Raw genomic sequence first — 26,306 nt, 5'->3', positions numbered from 1 at the left:
TTTTTACTGATCTACTTCTCCTGCTGAATCCCATTTTCCTTGTAAATTTTCTTTCCACAAACTAACCTTATTATCACCACCAGATACTGCCAAGATATTTCCACTCAATGACCAAGAGCATCTCCAACATACGTCGGGAAATTTTTCTTCAGTTAGTGGTTGTTTTTGCCAATTACCATCTTTATCTTGAGTCCATATTAATACAGTACAATCTTGTGAAGCAGAAGCAATATAAGGACGTATTAAATTTGAAGGACTCCATGCAACATCTCTTACCCAATCAGTATGACCAACTAATTTATTTTCTTCAACATATGTATTATTTACCGGATCATATTTCCATATTTTGGCTAAATTATCAGATCCACAAGTGACAAATCTTCTTTGTTGTTTTAAAGTTGCAGGATCTTTTGAACTAGTCTGTATTGGAGCCCAAGAAGCTGAATTCACACCAATGGCATGAGCATCAAATATAACATGTGAAGTGGTTCCATCATCATTAAAATCAACAACTGATACTTTCCCATCTGATGCAGTACATAATAAAACAGCTCCTAATTCATGGGGTGCCCAACTTACTGAATTTACACTTGCTTGATGTACTGAATGTTCAGCTATAATTGACCATTGTTGAGTTTCTGGTTGTTCTTTCCAAATTAATGCTTTACCATCATATGAACAAGACGCCAAAATTGATCCAAATTTAGGATGAGCCCATGCAACTTGCCAAATTGGACCTTCATGACCTGTCAAAGTTGTTATAAGTTTATAATTATCAGTTCCTTCTATATCAAATATCTTGATGGTTTTATCTGATGAACATGTTGCCAATCGTTTACCATAATAGTCTAATACCGCATCATGTATTAAATCTTCATGAGCATTACCAATTGTAACCATTTTCTTTGGTGGTGATAACTTTGGACGTGTTAATTTTGAATCAATAAATTCTTGTGCGGAAATTTATTTTGATTGTGTTTTTTTTGTACATTTTTCCTTAACTAAAGAAATATGGATGATGATAAATTAGATGAAATATCAACAATTACTACGTTAGTCAATCAATCAAATCAGAAGGTAAATGAATCGGGTGAAAATTTAAATAAAGTAAATTTGACAGTTCAGAGTTTAGTACCAGAAGATGTTTACAAGAGGTTAATTGAAACATCTACATCAGAACCACCACCACCTAGTAAAATTCAAATACTAGAAGATCAAAGATTACAATTGGTGATGGAACTTCAAAAGCAAGACTTTATAACTCAAAACCTTAAAGAGCTAATAAACCAAAATCAAGAAATTTTAGATACAGTTAAAGAATTTCTACAAACTCAACCAAACCTTAAAGAAGAAGAAAGAATTAAAGCTAAATTACTACTAGAAAACTACATTAGAACAAGTATTGAACCTACAATCAAAAATTTGAAAAACACGTAAATTCATTAAAGCGATGACTAAATCAAATCAAGTATTAGATCAAAAATCAAAAATTTGAAACAGTCGTGATTTCGTTAAATCGTAGTATAATTAGCAAATAACATCAAGGATACTTGACAAACACTTTTTCATTGATTCAATTCGGCTGATGCTATACTATCACTAGAAGGTTGTCTACCAATATATGAATAAGTTCTTTTGATGACTGATTTTTGAGGATCTAATTTAACCCAAGATTGCCTAATTCTTTCCAAGTTCATATTATTTCTTTCAAATTTAAACCATTGGAAAATAGTTGAGATTAATTCAAAACAAAACACGACTATAATTCTCATTATTCCCATGTTTTCATCATCCTGTTCTATTTTAACATAATTTTCATCATTTGTTAATTCGAAAGCAATGGATTTCCTTTCATTTATTGTGTATAGTTCTTTAAATTCTCTCAGATTTAAAACTTGATCAATTATTTTTTTGAGTTTTTTCTGACAATTTGTATTTAATTTATCTTCATAAAGTTTGTAGTTCTCCTCTAGCTCATTAATCTTTTTGGAGACTATTCTTGTTTCATAACTTAATCTATCAACTGTACCTGTTAAATTATTGAAATTAAATTTTAAATGGTCAACTAATCCTTCTTCCATTACTCTGTGCTTGTTTGACATCATTTGTAATTTTAAATTTTTTACTTTCATTAGATCAACATTAAGTAGTTGAAATGATTTGGTTAAAGCGGCATTAGATACATCTTGATCAGTTTCAAAGTAATAGTTTTTTAGGTTTTCATATCTCATTAATGAATCAATGTTTTTAAGGTATAGTGTTGAAAATTTAGGTATACTTTCTAAAGATGGATCATCACCACGGAAGTGTTTTTCAATTAATGTATAACTATTACTTCTCGGTTTTGTTTTGCAAATGTTGATATACTCTGATGGAAAAGTGAAAGATTCTTTCATGTGTATAAATGAATTTAAATTTTCTTCTTTTGCATTTAGTAATGTTGGCCATGAATTCCTTCTATTTAAATCTCTCTTAAACTGAACTAGTGGATGATTTGAATTATTGTTTGCTGTATTTACACATGATGAATCTATACTACTTGGACGACGGACTTCTTCAGTTGATGATGCAGCATCTCCAATTTGTAAAAAAGAATCAACCATTGATGAAGATTGTAATGATCGATCTCTTGCAATTATTGATCTATTGTTATTGTCAAGTGTTGGTGGTGCTAATCTATCATCTAAATTTTTCCTACTCTGTAATCCAAACCTTCTTGAAAATCCAACATTCTTGGTGTTTATTTGTATATCGTGATTTTGTATAATTTTATCTCTTAAACTCTCAAAGTTATATAGATAAGAATCATTGTTACTATTGACACTTTTTCTATTTTCATTATTTCGTAGTTTCCCTTGTTCATCAGATAAAACATTTCCAGATTGTACACCATGAAATAACCTTAATAAAGTCTTTCCAATTAAAAAATTTTTCATTAAAATATCCAAATCTAATGTTTCAACATCTAATGGGCTCACACTATCGGCCAACTTTGCAATTCTATTTCTGATTCTGCCTCCAGATTTGGTGGTGTCATCTGAATCTCTCATACTTGCAGCATTAATATGGTCCAGCACCGTATTCTTCATTACGTTTGTTAATTTTTTTAATTCTCTTTTACCATACGTTCTTTTATGAGGTACAACTGGCTTTGGTGATGTCAATAAGTCATAATCTTGAGTTTCATCCAAATCATATGGAGTGTAAAAGTAATTAGAACTTTTTTCCGGCATTAATCTTGCGTTGGTAATAGTAAATAATTTATTCATTGTTTCCATGTCCAACTTTCTTGTCTTTTCTAACTTGCTTTGTCTTTGAAATTGACCAATTGCCAACAAAAAATTTTCAAAATCAAATGGATCTTTAGGTACATCTGAAACACCAACTAATTGTAAACGTAGCCTAATACTTAAAATCAAACTTATTATCGCTGCCACTGTAGTTGCAGGTAGTATTCCAAATCTTGCATTGGGTTTAGTATTGAAATGTGGCAACCCAATTAAATTCCACCAATTATTTATTGCTTCCTCAGTTTTAACACACAACAATCCAGTACAATATCTACCATCCAATAAATCAAAATAAAATAGGCATGTTTGTATGACATTTACAAGCTCTCTCACTGCAAACTTTATGGGAACTTTGACATTATATATTTTATACATTTGACGAAACTTATCATCACTTGCATCTGATATTTTATCTGTTGTTAATGAAACTGATCGACCTGTACATTGTAATTTTTTCAAATCTGAATTTATTATAAAAGGAGCTTCAATAGTTCTTGCATCACCTGATGCTATAGGTATTAGATTTAAGTTTGGTGGCAATGATGTTAAATTTGTAACAAAACATACTTCATTTGTAAAATCTGCTTGCTTATCTTTTCTTTCTCCTACCATCGGTGGTTTACTAGATATTTTTGCTATCGTAACTATATCATTAGTACTGTTAGCCCTGCTATTTGCTACAGTTTGTTGTGGTCTTTCTTTATCAACAGTTTTCATTCGTGAATGATTTTGAATTAATTCTGTAAGATATTCTTGGAACCTAATGGGATAATATTTTGTTGGCTTTTTTATAATGGTAAATTTAACAACTGATATTTTGGATGTTTCATTACCAGTGTAAGCGGTGACTATGGTACCTATATTTCTATTAATAACCCATTGCTCACATATATATAATTCAAATCCATTTACTTCACTTTCTTCAATTAAATAAAATTCATTTGAATTTACAAAATCTTTTTGAAAATATTTCACTGCATTGAAATCTGGTATAATGTATGTTATAAAATCATCTGGATTTGTGAAACTACTACTATTATTTATTGAATTTGTAGTTGTAGTTGTTGCTGCTAATGAACTTTTCCTAAAATCATTATTACTTGATAAATTATTATTTGATGATTGAGATGTAAAATATTTTGAACCTAGTAGATTTTCAAGGGAGTTGTTATATGACATATACGTGATGATATAAATTAGGTTAAAAAGTCATACGGTGAATTGACTGAATGTTAGTTTGGTGAGTTAATTCAATTCAAATCCAATTATTAATTAGTATTTTTTAATTAAATTATATGTTTATAAATTTAGTAACAAAAGTAATAATAATAAAATTAATTAATGTATTACGTAAACACAAAACGCTAATGAATTTTTATAAGTAAAGTTTTGATAAATTCTCAATTCAAAAACTCCTTTTTATAATGCTAGTCAAATAATATAACGAAATAACTAAATTGAAAAAAATACTTATTAATTTTGTAGTAATATTCTCAAATTAAACGTCTAAATTCAAATTCAAACTTTGAAATCGTTTTTTTTTGAGAATAGAGACGCACCTGTCTCGGTATCTTAGTAAATATACATGAAAGATATCCTTTGTAGTCGATTAGTTGTAATTTGCTTCATAATCCATTCTGAATTATTGATTCCTTCTGATTTTGTTAAGATGAGGTCGTAATGGTAACTGGGAGCTTTGATTGTGCCTTGGGTTTTTACAGGCGTATTGGGGACTTATGATATTCAATTTTAACAAGTCAGAAGTGAGATCAGGAACATTTACAAAAGAAGAACATGGCTTATTAGACATACAAAAACCTTCAAATTTCATATCACTTTTTTTTGTATATAAACTTATCATGAAAAATTTGACATTTTGTAGACTAAGTATCAAGAAAATCCTTATAATTTTTATCTGGGGTAAATCCGGTCTAATCAACCTAGATTACAATGGACCTCTCAGTTTCCTTTTTTACCTCTTTATAGATAGTTGTTAGCAAGGATAAGTAGAGCTAAAGCATTTTATTATCTGTACAGTACAGTTAATTAGAGTTAGATGTATACGCCTTGAAAATCACAAAACACTTGATTAGATAGAATAATTTATTTGAGATGATTTGAGACCAAGCTTTCAAAACTAAACCTTTGAAATCGAAATTTCCGCCTGCTTTACGAACAAAGTATCGCCCTTTTCAGGACAAATATCCCGCAAATCTATCTAATTAGTGCGTTTTAATCAAAAAATTTTGTGAATTTGATTCTTTTATCTTATCAAAAGAATTTTCGGAGTAAACCGTCGTTTTCAAATCTTATCTCTACATGTCACCATGAATCGGTCTTGGAGTTCAAAGAGTAAGGATAGTGCCTGAAAAAAGATAAAGATTTAGTAGTGATGAAAGTGAAAGGGAGATATCTTGGTAATTATCAGAAAGATAAGTTTCGGTAGGTTTTAGTTTGTGCAGAAGAAGTTGGTCTGAAACAAAGAAAGAGTACAAAAAATGATAAAAAAACTTTATTGCTAATTGATGATTTAAAGTTAAAAAAGATATAATCATAGTTTCACAATAATTGAAATCAAACGAAGACTCAAAATTGGTATCTCAAGCTTAATTATTGGAGAAACGGCATTCAGTTATTATCACTATTATTGTTTCGCAATTATAATAAATTATATTCAGGTTGTTCTTTTAACATGTAATACATTAAAATTATTGAAAATTAGAACAAAGAAAAAAAATTGAACTGTTGAACTGAAAATTTTTTTTTGAAAGATTGGGTGTACATTTTGTTTCTTTTTTGATTTAATTTTATTTTTTTCCAAACTATTTTACGATAAGATCGTTATCAAAATTAAATTATTTACATTAATTTTCAAGGGACACAAGATGATTAACAAATATATTAGTATTTTAATCAATATATTAATCAATATGCATATCAATAAAATTTATCTATTTTATATATAAAAGATCAATTGAATCTTTAATTTTAATTTTCAACAATTTTACTTTATAAATTCTACAACTATCGATCTTGCTTTACAAAATAAAATGAGTTTGGACAAATACACAACAAAAAATGATGGGGTTATAAATAGGGAAATTAGTACAGATGATTTGTCAGATCAAGATGACGTCAAAACGGAATCAAAATGGCAAAGATTTATTAAATTTATTGAAGTTCAACCAATGGGAGATTTAAGTGCTTCACAAATGTTTTTGTACAATTATGATTTAAAACCTGTTGAAGAGGCAAGAAGAACTTGGAGATGGTATAACTATGCTACGTTTTGGATAGCAGACTCATTCAATATAAATACTTGGCAAATTGCTTCTAGTTTGATGCAAACACCGTATGTGACATCCGTACCGCAATACTTAAGGTAGCATCCGTACCGCAATACTTAACGCTACATCCGTACCGCAATATGTACTGCAACATCCGTACTGCAATATATATTTAACATCTGTACTGCAATATGTATTTCAACAATCGTTACTAACCTAGAGCACCTAATAGAACGAGCCTCAATTGGTATACTACATGGTTAAGTGTGTGGGTTGGATATTTACTAGCAGGTATTTTTTTATCTATAATAAGTAGAATTGGTTTAAATGGGATTAGTTTCCCAATTGCCTCAAGATTAAGTTTTGGATTATTTGGACTGGCTTGGCCGATAATTAATAGAGTTGTTTGTTCCGCTGGTACGTATTTTATGAACTTGAATGTTTTTCAAAAGAATTTGGATGCTTTTCATTAGTTTGAATGTTTTTTATGAAATTGAATGTTTTTTGTTAGTAAAATAATATTTAACACAATAACGTTTTTGCAATTTTGAAATGAAAATTGATCTCACAAAGATTCAATTAGCAAGAAAGGCTTCAAATACTTTAGAAATACACCTTGATACCATCAAGATTGCTTTACTAACATTTTTATAGTCTGGTTTTCGGTTCAAAGTGCTGTCGCGGGACCTACAGTGACATTGATGTTGCACTCTATTTTTGGTAAGAATTTGCCTCAAAGAATGTCAAAAGAATTAGATGGTGGTGATTTAACTGTTTATCAATTTTTAGGAATATTTTTGTTTTTCGTGTTTCAAGCTTTCTTTCTTTGGATACCGCGTATGTAAATTAGTCATGAGAAAAATTATTTATCATGTTCAACTACTAACTATTTAATTCAGCACATAAATTAAAATACTTATTTACTGTCAAAGCTTATTTTTCAATTTTTGGTGGTTTTGGACTTTTGATTTGGGCTTTGGTAAAAGCAGACGGATTAGGAAGCGTTTTAAGCAGACCTAATGGAGTTCAAGGTTCTGCACTTGCTTGGGCTTTTGTTGAATCAACTTTAAATGCTTTATCTAATTTTGCAACACTTATTACAAACTCCCCAGACTTCCTGCGTTTTGCTTATAGTCAAAAATCATTTGCTATGAAGTATCTTGTTCACACAATATCTATACCAGTTTGTTTTAGTATTACTTCATTAATTGGTATATTAGTAACTGCTTCTGCAGAAAATTTATATGGGGAAACTTATTGGTCACCATTAGAAGTAATGGAAAAATATTTAGAACATTATACTCCAGGTATTAGAGCTGGTGTATTCTTTATTGCCCTTGCTTTTGCTGTTGCACAGTTGGGGACAAATATATCAGCTAACTCATTAAGCTTTGGTACAGACTTGACGGCACTTTGTCCACGACTTTTAAGTATGTAATTTATACTTTTATCGTTAGGATGTTTACTAACTCAATATTTTTAGACATTAGAAGAGGTAGTTACCTTTGTTTATTAATTGGTCTTGCTATGTGTCCATGGAAATTAATCTCATCTTCATCAACTTTCACAACATATTTATCTGCTTATTCCGTATTTTTATCATCAATTGCAGGTGTAATGGCTAGTGATTATTATTATGTAAGAAGAGGACATATCAATTTGCCAGATTTGTATTCACTCAGATCTCCATCCGATAAATCAAAATTGTCAATGTATGCTTACAATAAAATTGGAGTCAATTGGAGAGCTTTTGTTGCTTATATTTGTGGTATTTTACCAAATATAGTTGGGTTTGTTGGAGCAACTGGTCGTAAAGTCCCAATTGGAGCTGTATATGTTTACAGAATTAATTTCTTTGCAGGTTTTTTCTCAGCTTTCATCATATATGCTATTTTATGTTATGTTTTCCCAATTGAAACTGGTATTCCTAAATTAAAACCATTTGAAAAAGGTTGGTTCGAAGAGACTCATGATGTTGAACATTTTGAAGAGGATTTATTTGGTCATGAAATTCATCACGGTGTCGAAAGATATGAAAATGAAGATGATATGAGTTTACTTCAAAGAAAAGAAAAGGTTTAAATAAATTCTTTAAAGTTGTATAGTATTTTTTTTTAGTTCGTTTATACTAGATATTAATTCGTATTTGATTTTGTTAGTCTTAAGGTAATAAGATTCAGTTATTGTATGGATCATTACTGTAAAAGTATTGTTTGTAATAACTTGAAACCACTGCGTTGTGTCAGTTTTAGAGTGTAAATACATAAAACAGATTTAAATAAAATCCCAGAAAAATGGATAAAAGTAAAACAACTTATTATTTAAAACCAATTTTGTGTAACAGATTTCATTTTTTTATAATTAGGTTTCAAATCGTAGATAGTCTAAGCAATTTTTCAATGAGATCTTGACTAAATCTACATAAGTCAAATGATAAAAACTCAACTACGGTGCCACCAATTATTCTATGCCAGGGTATCAATTAGATCATTCACATTAAAGTCAAAAAACCAATACATTTTACCAAAAGATTATGTACCAAATAAAAAGAATTTGAAAAATATATCTTTACAAGAAGGTTTGAAAATCTGGTGGGACTCATTATCACCAAATAGATTGGAAAGTCTACAAAATGAATTGGTTAAACTTATGATTCCAAATAACGAAGAAAATACAAATATTGAATTAATTCAGAGAAGAATACCCATACAACAAGGAGATCATATCAATACTGTAACAATCTGTCGGAAAAACAGTAAACTCCCAACCAAACATGTTGTATTTATACATGGTTATGGAGCATCATTGGGTTGTTTTGCAAGAAATTTCAAAATCATTGATGAGTTGAAAGAAAGTGATAAATTCAACTACCATATTCACTTTTTAGATAATATCACTTTTGGTTTATCATCCAATCCAAAGATCGATAATGATAAAATAAGTTGGAAAATTCCACCTACTGCCAAAATCAAGCTAATTGACAATGAACCAACAGATCCTAAAAAGCTATATAGAAAATACTACAAACTAATTGAAGGGTATCAATTGGACCCTGAAAATTTCGAAGAGTATCAAAAATATTTTGGACCAATTTTAGAAGATATGGAATTGTTTTACACTAAAGCAATTGATGGATGGAGAAAAAGTATGGGATTGGAAAAAATTGACTATTTAATTGGTCATTCATTTGGTGCATATTGGTGTGGTTCATATTCTATAAAATTCCCAAATAATGTATCGAATTTAATTTTATTATCTCCAGTGGGTTTAGAAAGACATGTAATGGCAATAACAAATACTGATAAAATTACGAATGAAATCGAAAAACCAAATTTAGACCCAACTTCTTATAAATTTTTGACGAGATTCCCAATTTTATCTAAAAATCATATTTTGAATTGGTATTATAAAATTCCATACTTACCGAAAATACTAAAGTTGTTAGGACCATTTGGAGTTCAATATTATTTTAGTATGTGGTTATCAAAATTAGGAAAGATCAACAAGTTAATTGCAAAACATGGAGGAGCTCAAGAAATCTTTCAGAATTCAAATGACTTAGTGATTGGAAGTAGTAAAGAGATTAAATTGATCATTGAGTATTTATATAATTCAATCACAAATGGTACAAATAGTGATATTTATGTGAAATATTTACTTACACCGGCAACAGTTAGTAAGGTACCATTAATGGATAAATTTTTACAAGCAGACCCCCAAACTTTTAAGTTTAATACATTTATATTTTATGGTCAATATGATTTTATGAATTCTGAAGCAGGTAAAAAAATGATTGATATACTACACAAAAATAACCCAAAAAGTATATTTGAATATGATGAAATTGCAGAAGGTGGCCATAATCTATACATTGATAATCCATTTGATACAAATAAAAAAATTGGAAAGATTATTATAGATCAAGAATAGAATAATTTATAGACATTATAGAAAATATACAAGTTTCGAATGCTACCAATTCAATTGCTTATTTTCTTAACCAATTAAATATTTGATTTTTCTATATTACGCACTAACTTCATGTATAATTTTTCACTTTAATTAAAAAATTAAGGTAATTAAAATAGATTAAGATTTATAAGAAGTAGTCGTTGTCTTACTAATCGTATATAATTATATTAACAAAAAGTCAACCATACTCAATTCAATTACTATCAATAATAAATAAATCATCATATCCCATCATAGCACTTCACATATATAAATAATGTCATTTTTAAGAGATATATTTGAAACCATAATTCCATCTGCATATGCTGATGAAGTATGTTGCCCTACCACTACCAGAAATTATTGAATATCGAGTACTAACTATTGTTCTTTTAGCCAGCTGATGAAACACAAAATGAGGTTGCTGATCAAGAAGCTCCAGAAGCTGAAGAAGAAGCGTCACCAGAAGAGGAAGTTGAAGAAGAAAAAGTAGATCCAGAAGAAGACGGTGATGACGATGAAGAAGAAGATGATGAAGATGAAGATGAAGCAGAATTAGAAGACCCATTAGATAAATTACGTGAAGAATGTGTAAAGACAAGTACATGTAAGCCATTTGATCATCATTTCCACGAATGTGTTGAAAGAGTTACAAAAGAAATGCAAGAACCAGGTTATGAACATAAGCACTACAAGGAAGATTGTGTTGAAGAATTTTTCCACTTAGAACATTGTGTGAATGATTGTGTAGCACCAAGATTATTTAGTAAATTGAAATAGAATCAAAGCTCCAATGAATTAACATAATAAATAATAAACAAAACAACCCAAAATATTTAAGAAAGAATAACTTAACTGATTGTAGAGCAAATGCTGAACTCTTCGATACAATGTCTCAACTTTGTTTGTTGTGTCACATGACACTAACTTTTACGGTCTTAAGATCATAAAATTTTTTTCTCTACGTTCAACAAAAGAAGGCGATTTTTTACAACACAATTTTTTAAAAAAATAAGTGTAGATTATAAAAATTATCAATTGTGAATCAAATCAATTGAATATTAATCACCAAATATTTTAGTTTGAAGATATTAAACCTAGTGAATTAAAGGCTGAAAATCATATATAACGAAGAAAATGTCTGAAATGTCTGAAGAAGTTAAAGCTATTAAACCAGTTATTGAAGATAGAATTTATGTTGGTAATGTTGATTATAAAGCAACTGAAGATGAATTAAAAGAATTGTTCAAAGATTTAAAAGTGTATGTATAAGTATATAACCCAAAAAGTTTATTGCTTGTGATACTAACTTCTTCTAGTACTGAAGTTGAAATTCCATTTAAAGAAAATACAAGAGGTGATAAAACTTTTAAAAGACGTTTAGGATTTGCATTTGTTCAATTTGAATCCAAAGATGATGCAGAAAAAGCAATTGCTGATTTCAATGGTCAAAGATTTCAAAGAAGAACAATTTTTATTAAAAAAGCAGTTCCACCACCAACTGAAGAAGAAAAAAAATTAAAAGATGAAGCTTATAGAGCTAAAAGAGAAGAAATTCAAAAAGCAAAAGAATTGAAAAAAACTGAAGCCACTAAAAAACCAGAATCAAAAAAATCAACTACCACCACCACCAAAACTCCAATTACAACTCCAGAAGGTGAAAAATCAAAAGATACTATTTTTATTACAAATTTAGATTATAAAATTAATGTAAAAGCTTTAAGTAATACTTTTAAAGAATTAAAACCAAAGTGGATTCATGTACCAACAAGAAGAATTCAAAATAAAAAATATCCAAATGGTAAATTTAGAAGACCATTAAATAAAGGTATTGCATTTATTAAATTTCCAAGTGAAGATATTCAAAAACAAGCAATTGAAGAATTCAATGGTAAAGAAATTAATGGTAGAGAAATGGTTATTGATATTGCAGTAAATTCTTCAGTTCCAACAAAAGAAGAACAAGAAGCTGAAAATCAAGGAGATGCTGAAGTAGAATCAAATGGTAATTAAAAAAAGTTTATATGTTTTATAGCTAAATATTTTTTGAAAAAAATTTAATTTATAATGATTTAAAATTGTATATTAAAAATATTTGTATTGTAAGGTTGTATGTTGATCAATTGCTGAGTCAAACTTTAATCATAACATTAGTCATTTTTTAAAAAAAAAACATCAAAACAAACAAATTAACAATAACCTCTTAACCCAAAATTACCCCTTAAAGATAGAAATCTTTGAAAAATTGGACTTAATATGTGTAGAAAGACAGACAAACTAGCAGTATTAATTAGTACGAGTCTAATGTGAAAGGATTTGCTATATTCAAATCAAGACGAACTTTATTTATTCGAGTTTCAAAGACTGGTATACTTGATTTATTGTTACCACAACTCAAGGTGATCTTTTTTTTAATAAACTAGAATTTGTTCTTCTATTTCTCTATTTCTTCTTTAAAAAGCTAATTGAAATAGAGATGCTAACAATGCAAAATAGTAATTCTTTAACTAGTAAACTCATCTTGATATTTATTTAATAATTAATAGAAATTTTTTTTCGTAAAACAAGAGGTAGCACAAAATTCATTTTTTTTATGCCAATTAATCAAATGGTATTTAAGACTAATCGCTAAGATTACATTGCCGAGTGAAGAGAGATGAAACATTCCTAATACCAAGATAATTCTAAGTTGCCTTACCGAATCGTTATTGGTATAATTTCATATTTTTTTGATAAATTTCTTGTCAATATTTTCAAAGTAATTCATTTATATTTGAAGTATTATTTTTTAATTTTAGTTTGAAACGGAATTATAATTTTATTATTATTATAATATTCTACTTTTAATAATACTTTTTAGTACTAGGCTAAAATTTAAATTCCTTTTTTTTACTATTATCTATTTTTTATTATATTTATTATTTATTATTATATTATTTCAATTTATTTATTCATCTTTTGGTTGTAAAAAAATTCAATTTAATATTTATATTTCATCAACTTCTTCTTCAATTAAATAGTATTTCATTTATTTCAAATGGTGCTACAGAAGTTAATGATATCTCATCTATCAAATAATAATAATAATAATAATACTTATTCAAATAATTGTCAATTTTGGGATTATGATGATATTACAAATTGTACAAGATTAAAATTAGATTTTTATACACCAATTATATTAATATCAATATCATTTATAATATTATTTATAAAAACTATTATATCATATTCTAGGAAGAGCAAAATTAAAATTGAATTAAAAGAAAATGAAAATGAAAATCGTCCATTATTAGCAAGTAATGGTAACTATGGATCAATTACAGACAAATTAACAAAAGATGATTTAAAAGCTTTACATTTTGATTTATCAAAATTACCAGACACGAATATAGATGGTACACCTCATGGATATGTTCAAGAAGTTTATAAAAATATAAGTGAAAGATTTAGAGTAGCTTTTGAATATATTTTGGTCATATTAGCATTGGCATTACATTTATCACCATTTTTTATAAAACCACTTCACAAAGAATTCAAACATACTTATATACCGGTTGTTCAAACTGTATTTTGGTCTTACTTGTTTATAATTGTTTCATTCAGAGTCATAAATATGAATAAAGTATTTATAAAATTACCAAATTTATGGATTCATACCACTACATTATATTTTTTCAATTTTTTTCCAAGTTTATTAACTTTCAGATCAGCCATTATATCAACTCAGATGAATAAAACTGTTAGTAAGTATTATATTTGGGAATTTATTTTTAACGCCATGTTATTATTTTTAAATTTTACTGCTAAAATTGGTGACAAACCTTCAGAATTATATGTCACCCCAGGGATTGAACCAAATCCAGAAAACATTTCAAGTCTTGCATCTTTTGTTTCTTATAGTTGGTTAGATAAAATGGTTTGGAAATCTTATAAACAACCACTTAGTAAAAATGATATTTGGGGTTTAAGAGAAGATGATTATGCATTGTATGTTTTAAAAGCTTTTGAAGCATCAAAATCAACTTTATCTTTTACTTATAAGATTTTTTGGCATTTTAAATTCTTATTTGCAATTCAAGCATTTTGGGCAATTTTAGAATCAATGCTTATATTTGGACCATCAATTTTATTGAAAAAAGTTTTGGAATATGTAGCTGATCCAGCTTCAACGTCCACAAATTTAGCATGGACTTTTGTATTCATGATGCCAGTAATGAAAATGTTAGACTCAATTGCTTCAGGGTGCTCATTATTTTTAGGAAGAAGAGTTTGTTGTAGAATGAAAGCAGTTATTATAGGTGAAGTTTACGCAAAGGCTTTAAGAAGAAAAATTACAGTCACTGAAACAAAACCAGATGAATCATTGGATGATAAAGATGAGGATGATGAATCATCTGAAGAACCGGAAGAAAATAAGAAAACCGCTGAATTAGGTGCAATTATTAACCTTATGGCTATTGATGCATTCAAAGTTTCTGAAATTTGTGGTTATTTACATTATTTTGTTGGTGCTATTTTAATGATTGGTATTTGTACTGTCTTACTTTACAATTTATTAGGATGGAGTGCATTAGTTGGTTCATTAACTATTGTTGTATTGTTGCCAATTAATTATAATATGGCTCAATGGATGGGTAGATTACAAAAGAAAATGTTGGGAGTCACAGACAAGAGAATTCAAAAATTGAATGAGACTTTCCAAAGTATTAGAATTATTAAATTTTTTGCATGGGAAGATAAATTTTTTGAAAGTGCAATGGAAATTAGAGAAGAAGAATTAAGTTATTTGAAATGGAGATGTGGTGTTTGGTGTGCTGCTGCATTTGTTTGGTTTATTACTCCAACTTTAATTACTTTACTTTCATTTTATTGTTATACTGTCATAGACGGTAAAACATTAACTGCTCCAATTGCATTTACTGCTTTATCATTATTCACATTATTGAGATCACCATTGGATCAATTAGCTGACATGACTTCATTTGTTATTCAATCAAAAGTTTCCTTAGACAGAGTCACCGACTTCTTGGATGAAGCTGAAACTTCCAAATATGATCAATTAGCTCAAGAAAAAGGTCCAAATTCACCAGAAATTGGTTTTGAGAATGCTAATTTATCTTGGAATCAACTGTCCAAAACAGATTTTAGATTGAGAGATATTAACATTACTTTCAAACCAGGTAAATTGAATGTTATTATTGGGCCAACTGGTTCTGGTAAAACTTCTTTGTTAATGGGTCTTTTAGGTGAAATGGATTTATTAAATGGTAAAGTTTTCTTGCCAGGTATTATTCCAAGAGATGATTTAATTCCTGATAAAGATGGTTTGACTGAATCTGTTGCATATTGTTCTCAATCTGCCTGGTTATTAAATGATACTATAAGAGGTAACATTATATTTGGTGCTCCCTTCAACCAAGATCGTTATGACAAAGTAATTGATGCTTGTGGATTGACCAGAGATTTGCAAATTTTAGGTGCAGGTGATCAAACTGAAGTTGGTGAAAAAGGTATAACATTATCAGGTGGTCAAAAACAAAGAGTTTCATTAGCAAGAGCATTATATTCAAATGCAAGACACTTGTTGTTAGATGATTGTTTATCGGCTGTTGATTCTCATACTGCTTTATGGATTTATGAAAATTGTATCACTGGGCCATTAATGGAAGGTAGAACATGTATTTTGGTATCTCATAATGTTGCATTAACTGCTCAACATGCTGAATGGATTGTTGTAATGGATAATGGTAGAGTTAAAAATCAAGGAACTACTGAAGAATTATTAGCCTCGGGAGATTTAGGTGATGATGAATTAGTTAAATCATCAGTCATGAATTCAAGAAATCAATCAAGTTCTAATTTACAATCTTTGGGAGATAGAAATGCAGAAATGAAATCAAAATTAGCTGTTATTGAACAAAAATTACAAACTTTGAAAACTAATGACAAAACCGAAGACGATGAACCATTAATTAAAACTGATGGTAAATTAGTTGAAGAAGAAAATAAAGCTGAAGGTGTTGTTGGTTCAAAGGTTTATATTGAATATGCAAAAGTATTTGGTGGTTGGAGAGTTTGGACTTTAATTCTTTTTGCATTTGTTATTTCACAAGGTGTTTATATGTTCCAATCATGGTGGTTAAGAACTTGGTCATTACATAGTGAACATGTTGAATCATTGTTTGTCAAATATGTTGGACACGGTGCTGTTATGGATAGTTCTCATTATAATCAATTACCAATAGTTAGAAATTTAATGGGAGCGGTTAAATTATTTGGTTTTGGTTATGCTAAAGTAAATCAATCGGCTGAAGAACACTCAACATTATATTATATATCGATCTATGGTATTATTGGGTTTGTATATGCCTTCACTGCTTGTTTCAGAGTTTATATTACATTTTTCACTGGTATTCAAGCATCAAATAGAATTTTCAAAAATGTTTTAACAACAATATTAAGAGCAAAATTAAGATTTTTTGATAAAACTCCTTTGGGTCGTATAATGAATAGATTTTCAAAAGATATTGAATCAGTTGATCAAGAAGTTACTCCATTTGCTGAAGGTGCATTTATTTGTGTCGTTCAATGTGTTTCAACATTGATTATGATTGTATTTATCACTCCTGGATTTTTAATTTTTGCAGTTATTATCTCATTCTTGTATTATTTAGTTGGCTATTTCTATTTAACATTATCAAGAGAATTAAAAAGATATGAGTCAATTACTAAATCACCAATTCATCAACATTTTTCAGAATCATTAAATGGTGTTGCCACTATTAGAGCTTATGGTATTGAATCAAGATTTATGAAACAAAATTTACAAGCTATTGATAACAACAATAGACCTTTCTTTTACTTATGGGTAGCTAACAGATGGCTTTCATTTAGAATCGACGCTGTTGGATCATTAGTTATGTTATTTGCGGGTATATTTGTCTTGTTATCTGTTGGTAAGATTGATGCAGGTTTAGCAGGTTTATCATTATCTTATGCTATTGCATTCAGTGAATCTGCATTATGGATTGTTAGGCTTTATGCAAATGTTGAAATGAATATGAATTCAGTTGAAAGATTACAAGAATATCTTGAAGTTGAACAAGAACCACCATATGAAATTAAAGAAACTCAACCACCATCAAATTGGCCAGATAAAGGAGCAATCGAAGTTAATGATGTTTCTTTGAGATACTCACCTGAATTACCAAGAGTTATTAAGAATGTAACTTTCAATATTGAACCATGTAATAAAGTTGGTATTGTTGGTAGAACAGGTGCTGGTAAATCAACTATTATAACTGCATTTTTCAGATTCTTGGATCCAGAAAGTGGGTCTATAAAAATTGATGGAATTGACATTACAACAATAGGATTGAAAAATTTAAGGCAAGCAATTACTATTATCCCACAAGATCCAACATTATTTGCAGGTACTATCAGAACAAACTTAGATCCATTCGAACAATACCAAGATCAACAAATTTTCGAAGCATTAAGAAGAGTAAACCTTATTAGATCAAATGAAAATATAACTACAGCAGATGATGAAAATCAAAATAAATTCCTTAATTTAGAAAATTCAATAACAGAAGGTGGTGGAAACTTATCACAAGGAGAAAGGCAATTAGTTTGTTTAGCAAGATCATTATTGAAAAACCCAAAAGTTATGTTATTAGATGAAGCAACTAGTTCCATAGACACAGCAACTGATTCATTCATTCAACAAACCATTAGAAATGAATTTGATGGAAGTACCATATTAACAATAGCTCATAGATTAAGAACAATTATAGATTATGATAAAATTTTAGTTATGGACGCTGGAAAAGTTGTTGAATATGAAAATCCTTATGTGTTGATAAGTGATAAAAATTCATTATTTTATAGTATGTGTGAAAATAGTGGTGAATTAGATAGTTTAATTAAATTAGCTAAGGAATCATTTGTTAAAAAGAAAAATTTACAAAATGGTAAAAAATGAGTTAAATTTATTTATATATAATTTATAGACAATTAGATTAACTGAACGTAATAATTATTCAAAATTAACCCTCTACTCTGTGTTGGTCTTTTGAACAGTTTTACATGAAGGAATACATATAGTTCTAAAGCGATTGCATCATTTGATTATTAAAAAATGCTGTAAATGATTTTCTTCCTTTTAAATGATAATAGAAACACAAAATCAAATTCTATATTCGATTATTTACAACTCGATCAACAAACTATTATAATCATGATATGGATGATTTGCAATATGTATTGATCATTAAAAGAAATGAAGAATTACAAAATGAAATTAAAAGTTTAATACAAAATTTAATTGATACTTCAAATGGGAAGTTATCATTTCAAGAGAAATCTATAACGTATCAATCAATTACCAATAAATTAGTTGAAATAATAAATCAGTTCGAATTGCAACCAAAACTTTTAGAACAAAATTTGACTTATTATATCACAGAATTAAGTTCATTGTTTTTGGAAAATGAAGAAGTTGGAAGTTATGTTGGATTAATATTTTATACATTTGCCAAAATTTGTTCATTTAAAACATTATCATTATATTTTTCAAGTGATGTTTATTTGATTGAAGTTCTACTACAAAAATGTGAAACCACCAAGAATGAGTTTGTAAAATTTACGTGTTTACTTTGGTTATGTAATTTGGTGCTTGTTCCATTCCCAATCGCTAGTATTAGTGATACTTTATCTTCAAGACTAAGAACAGTTGGGGAATTAAATTTGTATCAGTATACTAATGGATCTAAAATTCAAAAAATTGCCCTGATTTTTTTGTCCAGGTTGCTTACTAGGTCAGATTGTGAAGAAATGATAGCTGATTATTTTGGGGGTTTGGAGAAAAATTGGTCATTTCAAGATTCAAATAAAAGATTGGGAAACTTGTTAGTAATTAATCAAATTTTAAAGAGAAAGTCAATTAAGTTAGAGGTGATATATAAATTCATTGTTCATGATGTACTAGAGTCCAATTTTTCAAACATGACTTTAAATTACTTTATCAAAATACTAAGTAAACTTGCAAATAATTTTATTCAACTAAAAAATTTCACCCAAACATGTCAAATCATTAATGTACTTCTAAACGATATATTACCAACTGATGCAATTCCATTTGATATAAATTTGAGATATTGTATGGCTAAGTCTGTTTCATCAATTGTTGTGCAATTATCTTATGTTGCAGTGAATTATCAACACCAATTAATTGAGTTTATTTTGTCATTACTTTCCCTGAATGATCTGAATCTTTACAACATTCCCAAAATTCAAACAACGTTATTGACTCTAGGATATATTGCATTACTGAAAAAATTACCAATTGAGTTTTATGACGACTGTTTAAATTTGGCAACAAGCTTTTTATTTTTCAAAGTTCAAAATGGTGTGATCACTTTAGGTAATCAAATTAGAGATTCCTCTTGCTTTTTAATATGGTCGATTGTTAAGAATATGAAAAATTTTTCATCCATACTTGAAATAGTTTTTATTGATCTATTAAAAGCTTTAGTGTTTGATGAGGAATTGATTTTAAAAAAATGCAGTATCGCAGTATTGCAAGAACTTATTGGTAGATTTGGTAAAGAATTAATTCACATTGATGACCTAGAAGTAAAAGGTGAGTTCATTATAAACTTTATTGAGAAATTGGGGATACTACATTTAAGTCTGAGTATATGTTATCAATTGATGGACGAATTTTACAATGTCATAGACCTAAGGTTTTTGATTGAACCATTAGTAGATATAATATGTGAACAAGATGGAGATGGTGTTTATTTGAATAAATTATTGATACAGCCACCACAAGTAGCATTAACTTCCAGAGAATCATCAATTAGTTTTGATTCAATAAAGTACAAATTGGAGCGTTCGAATAGATGGCACATCTTGTTTCAACTAGATATGTATTCCAATACTGCTGATGAAATTTTTGCCAATTTTCAATACGACGAATCTAAACAAGACATGATCAAAGGTTATCTAACCTACTTGAAGATTCAACAATTGAATGAATCACAATGGCATAATTTATTAAAAATTATAAAATTTCACGATTATACAGAAGAGTTTAGGTCAATAATTTCAAACCAAAAGCAAATACCCATAAGTGAAGTTTTATACCACCTCCAAAATAATGAAGTATTATCAAAAACTTTATTCGACTACAAGCACTTTGATAAACCTCAGTATGATGAGATCATTCTGATGCTTAAAAACCCAAAATTTAATGCGTCTATTAGGGCTAATTTGATTGAAAACCTAAGTTTTAATTTACCTCCATTTTTTGATATAAGATCGTTATACGATTTATTTGATGATTATACTATTACAGATCAAGGTGATGTTGGCTCCAAAATTAGAATCAATATGGTCAAGTTAGTGCAAAGAAATAATATAATGGATTATACGATACGATTGAAGTTGACCCGACTAAGTGGTGAGATTATGGACAGGTTGAGAAACCTTGCATTTAAAAGGTTGACTAATGAATCATTTAGCTGGTCTAATTTATTTGCGTATTATGGCACAATAACTGATACGCAAATGAAAATTGAATTTTGGAAGGGTATAGTTTTCACATGTGGATCATTAGTTGGTAATTTGCAGATAATAAATGAATCATTTGATGAGCTTATAAAATATAAACCAACAACTGAAGAGTTCGATATTTTGTTATCATTTTTGAAACCAATCCAGCCAAAAATCACATCAAGTAGGGATCAAAAATTAGTACTTGTTACATTACAATTAATTTTGAAATTATTTGATTCAAATTATAATTTCAGTGGAGAGATGAATTATAATGAATTGTTTAAAAAATGCTATAACTTACACATAAACACAAAGAACTTGAATCGTATCAAAATACTTTTGCAAATTTTTAGTAGAATAGTTGAAAATCATCCTAATTTGCGAAATAAAATATTTAGTAGGTATTTGTGGATTTTGCGATGTCACAAGATGCAAGAAATTAAAGTGTTTGTTGGAGAGGTTATTTTGTTTGACATTATTGTTTCCTTGAATGATTCAGAGGCATTTGAAAGGTATGAAGCTATAGATTGGTTTGATATTAATAAGTCTGATATAGCATTTATAGAAAGTATATTAAAAGTATAGATTAGATATAAACTACACAAAAGTAAAATATTTGGTAGCCTCCAATTTTTGATCTCGAATTATGTTTCAAAATTTGTCTATAATGATCATCTCGTTACAAAGATCCAAATATATTCATTAAGCATTATATAATATGGCTAGGAAGAAATCAGCTGCCAAAAAGGCTAGAGAAGCAGCTTCAAAAGAAGAAGTAGAGGCACCAACTAATACCACGACAACTCCACCAGCCAAGAATTTAAACAGTGTAAATGAAGAAAGAAAACAACAAATCCAATCACAAACACAAACACAATATTCAGATTCAGAAAGTGAATCATCATCCGAAGAAGAAGATGAATTCGGAGATTTAATAACGGACGATGTTGAAGATGGAATCAATCAAGTTTTAGCAACAATCAAAAGTAATCCAAGTAAATTGTTGGATCCAAATGTCAAATTCTTCAAAGATCCTTCAAATGAACCCAACTCCACCACTAAGGCCAAAAGTGAAAAACCATTATACTTGAAAGACTATCATAGACAAAATTTAATTGATGGAAGTTATAAAGAATTTGACGAAAGTGAAACAGTGGATGGAGCAAAATCTTTCGTGAGTGAACAAAAAGAAGAACGTGATAAATTATTAAATGATATTAAAAATGCTTTCAACGATGAGGAAGAAGAGGAAAATGATGATGAAGATGATGGGTTTATGAAAAAGAAAACGAAATCAAAAATCGACCAAATTGAAGATGGAGAAAACACTAAAACAAAATCATTACCAGATCCAGAAAGAGATCAAAACGGGTTTTTATCAGCATTTTTAGATCAAAAAGCATGGATTCCACAAAAAGGAGATAAAGTAATAAATTTAGATAAAATTGATCAAGATGACGAAGAAGAATTTGACGATGCTGTAGAAGATTTCGAAAATGCTTATAATTTTAGATTTGAAGATCCAAATTCTACAGAAATTATTTCATATGCAAGAAATCAAGCTACTTTAAGAAGATCAAATACTAATAGTCGTAAAAGAAAGAGAGAAAAAGAAACTGAAGAGAAGCATAAAGAAGAACAAAAGAAAGAAGAAAAATTGAAAAAAAGAAAAATATCAAAATTGAATAAAGTAATTGACAGATTATCCAAAATTAAAGAGGCAGTAGGCGAAGACGTTGATGATGCAATAATACAAAAAGTATTTGGAGACTCGTTATTGAACGACGATTTTGATGATGCTGATTGGGATAACAAAATGTCAGAAATTTTCAATGAACAATACTATGGAGCAGAGAATGAAAAACCAAAATGGGATGATGAGATAATGGATGGATATGACTATGAGGATGAGGGAGTAGGAGGAGAAGATGCTGAAGAATATGAACAAGAAGAAGTAATAGAAGAACCACCATTGAAAAAATCCAAGAAAGATCAATTAAAAGATAAAAAATCAGCAAAAAAATCCAAAGAATCATTAAAGCAAAAAGCACAAGAAATAATAGAAGCAAACACATTAAAAATACAAGAAGAAATAGAAGAAGAACAAGAATTGGGAAGAGGTAGATCTAAAAATAAAAACAACGACACCACGAAATTTAAATATAGAGAAGTATCACCAGAAACTTTTGGTTTAACAACAAGAGATATATTGTTAGCAGATGATAAACAATTAAATGAATTAATAGGTATCAAAAAATTTGCACCTTATAGAGCAAAAGAATTAAGATTAAAAGACAAGAGAAAACTCACAAAATCAAAACATTTAAAAGAATGGAGAAAAGAAACTTTTAAAAATTTAAATTTGCCTGAAGATGCAAAAGATGATGAAATTTGGATAAACAATGAAGGTAGTTCTAGTTCAAAATCAAAACACTCAAAATCAAAAGATCATAAAAAGCATAAAAAGCATAGTAAAAAATTGCATTAAATAAATTCATAATATATATAGAAGAATTAAACACTAGTGTCATTTTTAATCATAAATTGTTCTATAACTAACTTCATAATCTTCTTCACCTAATATTTTTTCAGATTGGAAAAAATCAGAACTAATTTCAATTAATCCGGTCTCAGCAGCATAAACAGCCCAATGATCAGTTAATTCTTGTAACTTTTGTGGCTCTTGTTCAGCTAAATCATCATTCTCACCAGGATCTTTTATAATATTGAATAATTGCCATTTTTCAGGTCCAAAAGGTTTTGGAATATAAATAGCTTTGTAATCACCTTTTCTTATAGCTTGTTGTCCAAATAATTCCCACCCCGTTACTGTATTTTGATCATGTACATATGGGGCTTGACCGGATATATATTGTTTCCATGACTTACCTCTTGGTTCAGCAATTGATCTACCTTTATATGTCTTACCTGGGTGTTTGACACCAGCTAAGTCCAACACTGTTGGTAAAATATCCATTACTGTAGTAAATTCTTTTAAGATTTTACCATGTTGAGATTTAATTAAAGGTGGATAATGTAAAATTAATGGACAAACTATCGCTCCTTCAGTTGACCATGCTTTATACATTGAATGAGGGGCAGTAGCAGCTTGTGCCCATTGATCACCATAAAATGTAAATGAATTATAATTACCTATATTTTCCAACGAGTTATCGTAATATTTATCAACAAAAGTTGATATTCTTTGATTTGACAAGGGTAATGCTTCCATTATCATACCTTCTGCCCCATTATCTGACATAAATAATACAAATGTGTTATCTAATTCACCTTTTGATTCTAAATGATCAATAACTCTACCTATTTGCTCATCTAATATTTCAACCATTGCTGCATAAGCTTGAACGATTTTGATCTCAATAGCTTTTTCTTCTTTGGTTAAATCTTTCCAATCTTTACGAATAGTGGTTATTGGATGTGGCTTCACATTCTCTTCAATTATACCTAACTCCAAAGCTTTAGCTAATCTTTTTCTTCTTAACTCTTCTGGCCCTAGATCATAAAATCCATCATACTTTGCAATTCTATCTTGTGGAGCTTGATATGGCCAATGTGGAGCAGTATATGTCAAGAACCCAAAAAATGGTTCATTCTCAGGTGTTTGATCAATGAATTCAATAGCCTTATCAGTATAATGAATAGTTGAATAAAAATTATCAGGCAAAGTTTCAGGTACAATTTCATGATCGTCTTCAACAAATAAATTTGGTAAAAAGGGGGCTTGTTCACCAGTTTTGGGATCTCTTGTGATATATTTATAATGATTACCAGCACCAGGTAAAAGACACCAAGATTTCTTAAAACCTCTATTTATCGGCCAATATTGTTTTTTCAACCCTAAATGCCATTTACCAGATAAAAAAGTAAAATATCCATTATCCCTTAGGATTTCAGGTAATGCAACTACTTTATCATTTAAATAACCTTCATAACCTGGTTTACCTTTTAATTTTGGTTGTTTTATTGCAAATTCTGCCATTTGTCCTAATCCTGCAATATGATTATCTGTACCACTTAATAACATTGATCTTGTTGGTGAACATGCAGACGCGGTATGAAAATCAGTTAATCTTATACCATTTTCAGTTGATAATTTATTCAAATTTGGTGTTTTGATTTCTCCTCCAAATGGTGATAAATCCGTAAATCCTAAATCATCAGCGACTATTATAAGGAAATTTGGTCTTTTAGGTTGATTTTCAACTGTCATTTTGTCTGTATCCAAGTAAGGGTTCATATTTTCCAAAACATTTTAGATAATCAAATCAATTTATACAAACCAGAAAATCAACAAACAAAGAAAGCCACAGTACTTGGAAGGTGCAATTTCTTGGATTTTATCATCAAAAACCAAATTTATGCATCGTTTTTTCTTGTATTAAAAACAAAAGGGTTGTGTTTTGCTCAGCTGATGCTATTATAATACTGGTGCTTTTGATTCCAACTTAGATCGAAAAAAAATTGGTTGCAAATTTTAATAATCTTTTAGTGTGTTTTATCTATATGTACTATACCTTAAAATTGGGAAATACGAAACCAATTTGGTAGCAGCATATAATAAGTAATAATGTTATTTGCTAGCTCGTTTACAACATGCATTAGATCGTGAAGAAGTATATTTTGTTGTTGTTAATCTTGGTTTTGTTATTTATTACTCAATTAATCGAAAGAGATCGACTTAAATTGTAGTAACTTTTAAACACAATTCCTCGACCTGGAGGAGTCAAGATGTTTTTGAGCGAGCTACCAAAATTTTGAATGTCTTATCTTATTACTATGTTGGATGATTTGACTAAACTCAAAAACTAACTCAAGTTTGTTGTACTACGTTCTTACTAGCGATCTGGAATAAGAAACCGGCTTTATGTTAAACACAATCATTTGAAAATTTTATATTAAATAATCCGAAACAGGACTATAAATTAATATAAATAATACAAATTAATGAAATTTGGATATATGCTAGATTTTTAATATGCAAAAAAAAAAAGATGTTAAATGATCGGATTTAGACATTGGAAAAAGTATCAGTAATGGTAAAATTTAATTTAAGATCGAAAGATCTGATCTGATCTATTCATCAATTATCCAATCTTGAGTAATAGATGAATACTTTTTTTCGCATTAATTTTTGTTTCATCACACAATCGGTTATTATTTGATCCGGTTATAAAATTTCATCTATTAAATATAA

The 26,306-nt window shown here is 28.8% G+C and overlaps 11 protein-coding genes across 11 annotated transcripts; 8 read left to right on the top strand and 3 right to left on the bottom strand. All coding sequences in view use genetic code 12, as the record gives it.

Annotated features, from left to right (window-relative positions):
* Positions 1-3: 3 nt before the first annotated feature.
* On the bottom strand, positions 4-900 carry SEC13 (GTPase-activating protein; the record flags this gene model as incomplete). The annotated part of the gene is made up of 1 exon (XM_051763403.1): positions 4-900. One exon carries the CDS (start codon positions 898-900, stop codon positions 4-6), a length of 897 nt encoding a protein of 298 aa, XP_051620247.1.
* Positions 901-1,011: 111 nt separating this feature from the next.
* Positions 1,012-1,437, top strand: KGF54_002876 (uncharacterized protein; the record flags this gene model as incomplete). Its single annotated transcript, XM_051763402.1, has 1 exon — positions 1,012-1,437. The coding sequence occupies one exon, from the start codon at positions 1,012-1,014 to the stop codon at positions 1,435-1,437; it is 426 nt and encodes a 141-aa protein (XP_051620246.1).
* A 128-nt stretch (positions 1,438-1,565) lies between these two features.
* Positions 1,566-4,469, bottom strand: KGF54_002875 (uncharacterized protein; the record flags this gene model as incomplete). Its single annotated transcript, XM_051763401.1, has 1 exon — positions 1,566-4,469. The coding sequence occupies one exon, from the start codon at positions 4,467-4,469 to the stop codon at positions 1,566-1,568; it is 2,904 nt and encodes a 967-aa protein (XP_051620245.1).
* Positions 4,470-6,340: 1,871 nt separating this feature from the next.
* On the top strand, positions 6,341-8,659 carry DAL4 (allantoin permease; the record flags this gene model as incomplete). The annotated part of the gene is made up of 5 exons (XM_051763400.1): positions 6,341-6,642; positions 6,810-6,994; positions 7,232-7,414; positions 7,477-8,007; positions 8,061-8,659. The coding sequence occupies 5 exons, from the start codon at positions 6,341-6,343 to the stop codon at positions 8,657-8,659; spliced, it is 1,800 nt and encodes a 599-aa protein (XP_051620244.1).
* Positions 8,660-9,007: 348 nt separating this feature from the next.
* Positions 9,008-10,507, top strand: KGF54_002873 (uncharacterized protein; the record flags this gene model as incomplete). The annotated part of the gene is made up of 1 exon (XM_051763399.1): positions 9,008-10,507. The coding sequence occupies one exon, from the start codon at positions 9,008-9,010 to the stop codon at positions 10,505-10,507; it is 1,500 nt and encodes a 499-aa protein (XP_051620243.1).
* A 298-nt stretch (positions 10,508-10,805) lies between these two features.
* Positions 10,806-11,308, top strand: KGF54_002872 (ubiquinol--cytochrome-c reductase subunit 6; the record flags this gene model as incomplete). Its single annotated transcript, XM_051763398.1, has 2 exons — positions 10,806-10,862; positions 10,925-11,308. 2 exons carry the CDS (start codon positions 10,806-10,808, stop codon positions 11,306-11,308), a joined length of 441 nt encoding a protein of 146 aa, XP_051620242.1.
* Positions 11,309-11,665: 357 nt separating this feature from the next.
* On the top strand, positions 11,666-12,541 carry SBP1 (Sbp1p; the record flags this gene model as incomplete). The annotated part of the gene is made up of 2 exons (XM_051763397.1): positions 11,666-11,790; positions 11,848-12,541. The coding sequence occupies 2 exons, from the start codon at positions 11,666-11,668 to the stop codon at positions 12,539-12,541; spliced, it is 819 nt and encodes a 272-aa protein (XP_051620241.1).
* Positions 12,542-13,583: 1,042 nt separating this feature from the next.
* On the top strand, positions 13,584-18,515 carry KGF54_002870 (YBT1; the record flags this gene model as incomplete). The annotated part of the gene is made up of 1 exon (XM_051763396.1): positions 13,584-18,515. One exon carries the CDS (start codon positions 13,584-13,586, stop codon positions 18,513-18,515), a length of 4,932 nt encoding a protein of 1,643 aa, XP_051620240.1.
* A 260-nt stretch (positions 18,516-18,775) lies between these two features.
* On the top strand, positions 18,776-21,676 carry KGF54_002869 (uncharacterized protein; the record flags this gene model as incomplete). Its single annotated transcript, XM_051763394.1, has 1 exon — positions 18,776-21,676. One exon carries the CDS (start codon positions 18,776-18,778, stop codon positions 21,674-21,676), a length of 2,901 nt encoding a protein of 966 aa, XP_051620239.1.
* A 133-nt stretch (positions 21,677-21,809) lies between these two features.
* Positions 21,810-23,579, top strand: KGF54_002868 (uncharacterized protein; the record flags this gene model as incomplete). The annotated part of the gene is made up of 1 exon (XM_051763393.1): positions 21,810-23,579. The coding sequence occupies one exon, from the start codon at positions 21,810-21,812 to the stop codon at positions 23,577-23,579; it is 1,770 nt and encodes a 589-aa protein (XP_051620238.1).
* A 45-nt stretch (positions 23,580-23,624) lies between these two features.
* KGF54_002867 (uncharacterized protein) lies at positions 23,625-25,349 on the bottom strand (the record flags this gene model as incomplete). The annotated part of the gene is made up of 1 exon (XM_051763392.1): positions 23,625-25,349. The coding sequence occupies one exon, from the start codon at positions 25,347-25,349 to the stop codon at positions 23,625-23,627; it is 1,725 nt and encodes a 574-aa protein (XP_051620237.1).
* Between the last annotated feature and the right edge of the window lie 957 nt (positions 25,350-26,306).

This window comes from Candida jiufengensis (genome assembly GCF_024610255.1).
Source record: "Candida jiufengensis strain CBS 10846 chromosome Unknown scaffold3, whole genome shotgun sequence".
In the NCBI taxonomy this organism is placed as follows: Eukaryota; Fungi; Ascomycota; class Pichiomycetes; order Serinales; family Debaryomycetaceae; genus Lodderomyces; species Lodderomyces jiufengensis.
Note: the sequence above shows the minus strand (reverse complement) of the source record. Positions and strands in the feature narration are given on the sequence as shown.